The 8,540-nt window shown below is 35.8% G+C and overlaps 2 protein-coding genes and 1 long non-coding RNA gene across 14 annotated transcripts in view; 1 reads left to right on the top strand and 2 right to left on the bottom strand.

The window, feature by feature from the left end:
• Positions 1-6: 6 nt before the first annotated feature.
• LOC113218053 (thioredoxin domain-containing protein) lies at positions 7-1,749 on the bottom strand. The gene is made up of 6 exons (XM_026438224.2): positions 1,542-1,749; positions 1,064-1,249; positions 846-984; positions 594-755; positions 375-500; positions 7-245 (listed from the first exon to the last, which is right to left on the bottom strand). The coding sequence occupies exons 1-6, from the start codon at positions 1,669-1,671 to the stop codon at positions 50-52; spliced, it is 939 nt and encodes a 312-aa protein (XP_026294009.1). The 5' UTR covers positions 1,672-1,749; the 3' UTR covers positions 7-49.
• A 51-nt stretch (positions 1,750-1,800) lies between these two features.
• Positions 1,801-8,540, top strand: part of LOC113218050 (cytoplasmic dynein 1 intermediate chain) — a 14,512-nt gene continuing 7,772 nt past the window's right edge. For 2 of the 12 annotated variants that reach the window (XM_026438215.2, XM_026438213.2), the window contains exons 1-7: positions 1,801-1,955; positions 2,503-2,642; positions 2,760-2,862; positions 2,958-3,069; positions 3,145-3,266; positions 4,791-4,853; positions 5,929-5,949. In XM_026438215.2, coding sequence (XP_026294000.1) covers positions 2,544-2,642; positions 2,760-2,862; positions 2,958-3,069; positions 3,145-3,266; positions 4,791-4,853; positions 5,929-5,949 — 520 coding nt within the window. In that variant the 5' untranslated portion in view covers positions 1,801-1,955; positions 2,503-2,543. Of the gene's footprint in view, positions 1,956-2,502; positions 2,643-2,759; positions 2,863-2,957; positions 3,070-3,144; positions 3,267-4,790; positions 4,854-5,928; positions 5,950-7,824; positions 7,873-8,540 lie in introns of all 12 variants that reach the window. The other 10 variants (XM_026438221.2, XM_026438219.2, XM_052274764.1 and 7 more) reach the window with 8 other exon arrangements.
• LOC127751338 (uncharacterized) overlaps positions 8,475-8,540 on the bottom strand; it is a 4,557-nt gene continuing 4,491 nt past the window's right edge. The window contains exon 2 of the long non-coding RNA XR_008012088.1: positions 8,475-8,505. This is a non-coding gene — a long non-coding RNA (uncharacterized LOC127751338). The remainder of the gene's footprint in view (positions 8,506-8,540) is intronic.

Raw genomic sequence — 8,540 nt, 5'->3', positions numbered from 1 at the left:
AAAAAAAAAAAAAAAAAAAAAAACACTTGAAAATACAGGGCTACGCTAATTACTTGCTCTTTTTACTAGATTCCTTTGAAGACTTAGAGTCTGACTTAGAGTCAGATTTTGTTTTACTAACAGATTTAGACCTACGTTTCTGGATTAGAGAAAATATTAATCCAATTACAAAGCTAGCAAACCCAACCCAGAAGATCCATGGATTTTCTCTCAGGTAGTCTGCAATCATTTGTGTGAAGTCATCACTGGAAAAATAAGAGGGAGTTAAAACTTCAACAGTAGAAGTAAGATATACCAACAATGTAGGCACAAACATCATCATTTCAAATCCAAGACACTGTTTTTTATTTTCTAAAATTAGACAGAGTACTTACAAAGGCGACTTTGGAGGAGGAATTTTCTCGGCCTTAGCATTTTTGTACCAGTCAGTTGCAAAGGATGCAAAGGATGTAACATCATATTTAGGAATCTGGTATCTGTACAGTCTTCCCTGGCGAAACCTGGTAAGAGATTGGGAGAAAGTTATGTTTTTAAAATCACAGAACCACATATTTTTATCCAACGGCTTTTCAACAACGATGGCGATAACTCACAAGATGAAAGATGGAACTTCCTGCACTCCAAACCTTCGCCCTGTGGCAGCTCCTGCTGCACCCTTGTTGACACGTGCAACATTCATACGGGTCTTCAACTTTGCACCCACAGCTTCCCATCTTGCTTGGAGGCGCTGGCAGTCCACACAGTTATCAGAGTAGCTGAAATAAAGAAAAATGCGAATACAGAAATTCATTGAACAATTGGTATTGAAAATGTAATGTCATGCATGGTAAGAGAAAAGAACCTACAACATGACAAGCCAATCACCAGTGGTTGCACCAGTAGATGCTTGAGTAAGATGCTCAAAAGTGTTATCATTGAGTTCTTTTACAACTGGTTCCTTATTGTCAGTAAATGTATGTAATATTAACTCGTCGTTTATGGGACCTAAGTAAGATAAACACATGATTAATGTCACTTTGATGCAGGTATCTATAAGAAGCAAAAGATTGTAAATGCTGCTTACCGTCATACAACAGTGGTACTCCATGTCTAAAGAAAACAAGAGCTGGCTCTTTTGTAGGACTGTACAGCTTAACCATGCTGCTTGATACAGCTTTCACAACCCAGGCATTGAGAGCGTCAACCAAATCTTCTCTGAGGGATGTAAGTTCTTTCTCAAGCACCTCACAAGACTCACAATCTTTTTTGGCTGTAAAGTAGAAAAATAAAGTCGAGTCAAAACCAGGATGTTAAGAAAAAAAAAAAGAGGGAAATTACGATTTAGACGAAAATCGCTACACCGGTAAAACACGGAAACATATGTGAACAAATACAATGCAAAGAAAAGAACTGTCGACTGACAGCCACCATAAATAAAAGATATCGGTCAACATAGATAAAATTAATGCATGTGAAAAATGACAGGTCAAATATGTGTGACAATCATATGCAAGTGAAAGCCAAGAATGGGAGGGAACGCCTAACCTAACAAATTGACTTACTGAAAAGAACGACGACAAATTTTTCGGAGCGGAACAAATTAACCAGTTCATCGTCATTTACAACTTCTAACGATCCGGGAGACGCGCAGCAAGAGGCAAAAGCCAAAATTAAAATAAATAACCGCCACATTTTCGGTGTGTCGACTGCGTCGACAAGATTTTCGACAACAAATGTCACTTCACTTCGTCGCTCTGTCGGCTGCTTCCGGCTTCGGACTTCGGGATTCCGAAGATTCGGGGTTCGGGGAGTTTGCTTGTCCTCCCATGTGTTTCAGTGTTCGCAGGCAGGACGGCCGGAAAAAAAAGGGACGCCATCTTGCGTTGATTCGTGTTTAGAAATGGAAGTTGATTCATCACATCGTCGTGCAAATGAATGAAGTGGATGAAAGCTTTCCCACAAAAACAAAGATAATCGTAAGTCAAACACGTAATTTACTCGCTAATTTGTTTTTTTTTTTATTTCATTTTCATTTGATAATGTGGGAGGTAATATGCTGATGAGTTTCTACCGTTCGCCTGGATTGGTTATGGTCGAGATCTACTTTTCTGTCACCCAGTAGTTGATTGATATATTGAAATAAATTTAGAGAGATTAACTTCCGTGACGAACAATAGGAAACTATGTTGTGTGAATTTTCCTGTGAATTCCTCGAACTAGTCTGTTACTAGACGTGCTTTGTGTACCTAACCCTGGGTTGACAGCCTGTGACGTATATCGCGCTACGCCCACAGCTCTTCTGAAATGACTGAATGACAGATGAAAGCCAAGTTAGCGTTTACTACAAATCTAATTACAACAAAAAATACAAATTACCGTTGACTTCAAGTTATGTTACTTACTCTCATTGATTTTCTTCCCCCTTGTGTTTTGAGTTTGAAAGCATCAAAGGTCAACCAGTTGTCTGCAACATTTTGTATTTGTCTATTCCATTGTTTTCTATAATAATTTTTTTTTTTTCAGGTGCAATTTTATTCTGAAATAGTCAATTTTAATTCACCACAATGTCAGGCCGAAAAGAAGAGTTAGAGAAAAAGAAAGCAAAGCTTCAAGCTATTCGGGAAGAGAAGGAAAGAAGACGGAGGGAGAAGGAACAGAAAGATGTATGTTAATAATGATATATCTGCCTCAGATTACTTGTTGTGCATTATTACACATTCCATGGCATTTTTGTTTTATTTTCGTAAAACTAATACTTGTTTTTACATCTGTTACTGTAGATAGAAGAAGCTGCATCTAGAGCTCAGTATGGGGAAAAAGAAAAAGACCAAAGAAAAGAGCTAGAAGATATGTTAACATCCTTAGGTATTGCTCCGCCTTCAGGTATGTCTGGAACTGACATTTTTTGTTCATTTTTGTTTGCAAATGAATCTATTGCCATATTAATTAATAAACTAATTTCTCTCCATCTTTTTCAGATGTTATGTCTAGTTTGTCTAGTATGCCATCTCTTTCAGCAGAGCATAGTGATAATGCCACTCCTGATTCAAGTCTTACTCTAAATTCAGCATCCCCAATCACACCAGCTAGGTATAAAGATGCCTTATTTAAGGAAGTGCTTTTCTTTTTTTTATCAGGTTTTTATTTTTTTTCCTAAATTTTCAGCAAGAAGAAATCCTCGCAATTAAGTGTGGTCTCTGTTCAATCCACGACTATTCCTCCTAAAGAGACAGTGACATATGCCAAACAAACTCAAACAGTCACAGCGAGTGGTCATGAGAGAGACGGTGAGTACTTTAATTCTCATTCTTTTATCACTCTATTGCTCCAAGTGGGAAATTGATCGTTACCTTCCTAACTTTGATGATGACAAGGTCAATAAATTTCGGCTTCCAAATTAACAGTACCACAGCTTTTGCCCAGTTGCCATTTTAAAAGTAATGAAATAGTAACCTCCTTATGGAGACTCAGTTCAATGGCACTAAGGGTATTAAAGTTGATAAAGTTGCCCATATTTTTTTCTCATATCTATAAACAATTCTTTAGTACGTACATGTGTATGTTTATCCGTAGACTGTAGACTGCATGGGCCTTCATATTGTCAATTATTTCATTTTATAATCTATATTTTCCTTTTGGAGTGTTCTTTTCCCCCTTATTATTCTTATTATTGCATTAAAGTTTGCACCACCTTTCCATGTATATTGTTCTACTTTATTCTCAAAGTTTCACTCAATCAGAGCAGGGCTTATTTAGATCTGCTGTTGATTCTGTTTGTTGCATGTTGAATATCAAAATTTACAAGCTACTTTAGTTAAAAAAGAATTCTTTTGTACAAACTTTTGTCTAGCATTAAGTACCACTCTCTTCTTTCTCTTGAATTAGCTTTTTGAAGTCTTTCCTCCCTCCCAGTCAGTTCTTCAGGGTTCATGGATGAGAGACACAAAAACTGTTCTCAAATGCAAGCCTACCTCATTATTATGGCATAGAATTGACCATGACAGTCAATATTAATGCATCTCTGGAGATACCCAAAGAACTGTCTGGTTGTTTTGATGGAAATTTACAGCATAACTCTGTTTATGCCTGCAATGTTTGCACTTTTTTTTTCTTTTTTTAATGGTAAGCCTGAGGAAACCCAAATACACCATAGATATGGCTTTCTATATTTATTTTCTTCTTAATTTTTTCTTTGGGTGCAGCTCTATCTTGATACCTTTTATTTACCGGCAGCTCTTTCTCATCTAAAATGCTATGTATTTGAGCTAATTCTGTAGCAGTTATTATGTTGTGCTTTTTTATCTACTCTAATGCACCCTAGTTTGTTCTGCTCTGCTTCTTGGAGGATATTTAATTATATAGCATGACTCAACCTAATTGGACTTTTGTCTTGAGTTCTAGTTGTATGTATTTTGATTGGTTTGTAGACTGGGATGAGAATTGAGTAGTTGGGGATATTTAGATGGTACATATTCATTGTGTCTGCAGACTGTCTTCCAAATTTATTTACTGTGATATTGAGACCTTGCTTGTGCCATGTATTAACCCCTCGGCATATTCAAATCAATTTCACCAACATACGTATTTGAAATAATGTGCTTAATATCAATCACTCTTCTAAAATTTGTTTTGTCAGTGCTTGTTGTCATTGGATTCAAACCAAATGTCATTTAATTGGGGCCAAAAGGCTAAGGCAATGATCTTTGATACATGGTGTAGTGCGAGGGGAAATTTTGTAAATTTATTTTGCAAGGCTCCTCAGAGCACTTGCCAACTTGTTTGTGCTTCTGTTACTGCGCTCTATATAAAAGGATCTTCTTCCTCCTCTTCTCCGTTGAAAGGATACTTCGAGGACTGGTGGAGGCCCCGTAAAGGTGGGTTTAAATCACATGAAAAATATGTATTTTTTCTTGAAAAATGTTTGAGTTATGATCCATATATGTTTTCAAATTTTTGATGAGCTCATAAGCTCTTCAAATTTTTAATATGTGTGCCTTCAAAGTATTATGATGTCAAATTGAAACAATACCGTGAAAGCTTTTATTTTTGTAAATCAAAAATTAGTTATTAGGGTAAAATTTCATCAAAAACAAATCTTAATTTCTCAGTCTGAAACCATGGTTTTCAATCAACTCTTTATTCTCGTCTTTGCTGGCAAGGTGTGTTGAGATTGCATTGAGGAGTAGCATTGTGTGTGGCATCCAAGGAACTAGAAAATAATAGTTTGTACTATCACCATGAAGAATCCCACATACGTCTTCAAAATACGAACTTCAGTATCAATTAGTATGTGAGTAAATTCCTGAAAACCAAGAAGTCTGTTCTGATACATTCTGGCTGATGGCGCCATGGTCTGAGAGCCCTGTTATGTTTCTGGCCATGTTCATTATCTTCATCATCTTGTTTTATTACTCTGTCCACCTTTCAGGTACTCTTGGGTGAATGCTAAATAAGCAGTGCATCTTTTGCTCCTAATCTTGATCTATTGTCTCTCAGCGTATGTTTGCATTTTAACCTACTCATTAACAAAATATCTTTAGTGGTGTTGTGTGTGTGTCATGTTTTCACTACTCCAGACATTGTTGTGTAGGGCAATAACAATATGCTGCACATATTTTAAGTGCATATGTGGTGGTTTCCTCATGCTTGCATCAAATAACCATATTCTTGCAATCTGCATTTTATTTCAAAAAAAAAAAAAAAAAGGAAAGAGTGGTGGTTCCAGGTTCAGGTTACCATGTCACTGAGCTATTAGCTCACTAAACCAATGCTCTAATTGTGTCTAATGACGAGACTATTTCAACACTTTTTTTAAGTTTCCATTTAATTTACTTATGGGATTAACTGCTGCTGTTTTAATGAATCACAATGTCTTGTGCTCAATACTGAAGTTCATTTGTTTTTGTTTTGTTTTCCATCCTGCCCTCTTATCAACTTACTGCCATGTAGCTCACGCCTTCGACTATTACGGTAAGTTGAGATTTTAACCTCTGTTAGATCTTAGAATTTTATTCTCATAAGCTCTGGTGTTTACCTACAAATCCAATTAATATAATTTTCTCAAGAATATGTTCATTTAAAGTTTAATCAGACCACAACACTTTCTTTGCATTACTTGGCATTCGTATATTGAATTTGTAGGTAAACATCAGATGAATATGCAGATTAAATTTTGAAATATTTCATCATATTATCTATCTGGTAGTTTAATGTTGCCATTTGTGAGAGAAGCAAAAGCGTATTAATATGGTATCAAAGACTCCACATACCTCATGCGTATGTGTTTGCTTCATCTGGTCTTGTTTTATGTTGGTCATGGGAATTGTGAATTTGCAAGTTAATTGCTATATTCCCGAGATCTTCAATCAATATTGCACTTTTAAATAGTACAGCTTTTAATTTGAAAGAATGAGCCCTACATGTGCCCATTGTGTAAAGCATGATAAAAGATTTATTTTCATGACAATCAAGTAAACTGTGTTAAAGGTCTACTTGTGATTTATCTTGCTGTACTATTATCTTGCTGTCACTTGTGAATCAGGAGGCAACTTAATTCTCACTTCTGCTTCTTAAAGTTCATGCTGGAGCTTGGCACTATGCTGCATCTCCTTGCTTGTCATTTCATGTTTTGCTCCATGTCCATTTTGTACTTGTTCTCTCACAGGTCATTTATTTATCTGTATTCCTTAGAAATTAAGAGTCAGCTTAACTTATATTCAGTTCTATGAGGTCAAAAGTGTTGAGAAAGAAAGGAAGAAATGCAAAATTACATTAATTGTCTACCTACAGGCTAAACGACATAGCTGCCAAATTGAACAACTTAACGCACCTTCCAGTGGTTTCTCCATTAAATTTGCACATATAACTTTCTCTTCTGAATTCTGGCAGCACATTTTTACCCAAATAAATCGGTTTTTGCGATAGGGGTTACATTAACACTAGACATGTTTTAACATTCTTGACAACAAACTTTCAACACTTGGCATGCCAATGAACATAATTTTTCTCACAATTGTTTACTACCATGTGTGCCCCTTTTCATAACCTTTTCCCCTTTTCTTTGTCTTTACTACTGCTTGCTTCCTTGGTTGTCTAACAAAAGCTGTACAGTGCATCGTTAATTATCAAAGCAACCATGCTGTGTTTCTGGTGTTCTGTCATTACTAACCATAGTCACACTTTTCATATGGTGATGGAAAGAATGTAGCCTATTTAATCACCCTTTGAAAAAAGTGGTGTTTGCAGCAGGTTGCACACATACTTTGTTATCTGCTGGGATATATTGTAGCGCCTATGTTTCCTCTACAAAATGCTGGTGTATCTGAGGACTGTGGTGGATTCGGTATCTTCTGAAAAGTGTTAATTGAGCAATCTGGTATCGTTTCCAATATGAAATCAATTGATATTTTATTTTCAAGTGTTGCAAATTAATGAACTGAGGGTTACACTTTCATCTTTCTCTTCATGTAAATTAAAGAGCTTTGATTGGTAGGTTTTGTTTTTAACTGTTGCAGTACATTTTGATCTGTAACTAATTTCAAATTAAAATCATATATATCTGCTCAACAATTTTGTTTTGTCACAGTAATTTTTTTCTTTTACTTCAATTGAATGTGTTAGTGCACTTCATTGTGCCTCTCAACACATTTCAAAATTTTAATATCTTTAACTTCTTAATCTAATCTATAGTATACATTTGGTTTTCAGTACAGGACCTAAACCTCATTAGTTTGTACTCTTGGAAAGGGCACATTTTAAGAAACTTATATGGACTGTTTAACTAATGTTATCACTTAAGTGTTTCCTTGTCTATCATGATTGTTTTGTTTTATTTCATCCCAAAAGACGAGTACAATCTAAACCCTGGTTTAGAATGGGAGGATGAGTTCACAGGTAGGTGTACAGTCTAGCACCCCTGTCTTTCACTTTCTACTTTTATTTTATTAGTTAGTTCTTGCGTTATTAGTTGGATGAAACCAAAGAAGGCTGCGTTAACTTGTGAAGTTCATCAGGGCGAATCTCGGATCTTTTGTGATGAACCTTGATTTATATTGTTTTGACAGCATGTTGTTTTTATTAGTATGAATATTTTTGTTGTTGCTTTTGCTGGCTGCATGGTGGCTTAGGCCGCTACTTGCAATTCTGTCATTCATGCACTAACATTCCATACGACACATCTTTTTACTACACAGAGCTTCTTCTGATAAAGTTTTTACTCAGGTATGGTGATGTTTTCAGTTTCTCTCGTTTCTTCAATATTAGTGAAAGTTAGAAAATGCTTATTTTCAAATACTTTTTCCAGTGAGCATACTCCCCCCTCCCCTTACTTTGGAAGTTTTTAAAATGTTTTTCTCAATTGATAATACATATGTATGAAAGATAACAGTCTGAAGCAGAGAGACTGATGTTGGTATATTTGGTGTTGCGTATGGCTGACAGAGCAAGCGGTCTATACCCCCAGCAGAAAAAAATTGATTTTGTACAGTGATCCTTAGTTGTTGTTTTTTTTTTTTTTTTTTTTTAAACCTCTTAAGTTTTGTCAGAGCATGCTGGCTTTGTTA

This window comes from Frankliniella occidentalis, unplaced genomic scaffold (genome assembly GCF_000697945.3).
Source record: "Frankliniella occidentalis isolate FOCC.00 unplaced genomic scaffold, Focc_3.1 Scaffold434, whole genome shotgun sequence".
Lineage (NCBI taxonomy): Eukaryota > Metazoa > Arthropoda > Insecta > Thysanoptera > Thripidae > Frankliniella > Frankliniella occidentalis.
Note: the sequence above shows the minus strand (reverse complement) of the source record. Positions and strands in the feature narration are given on the sequence as shown.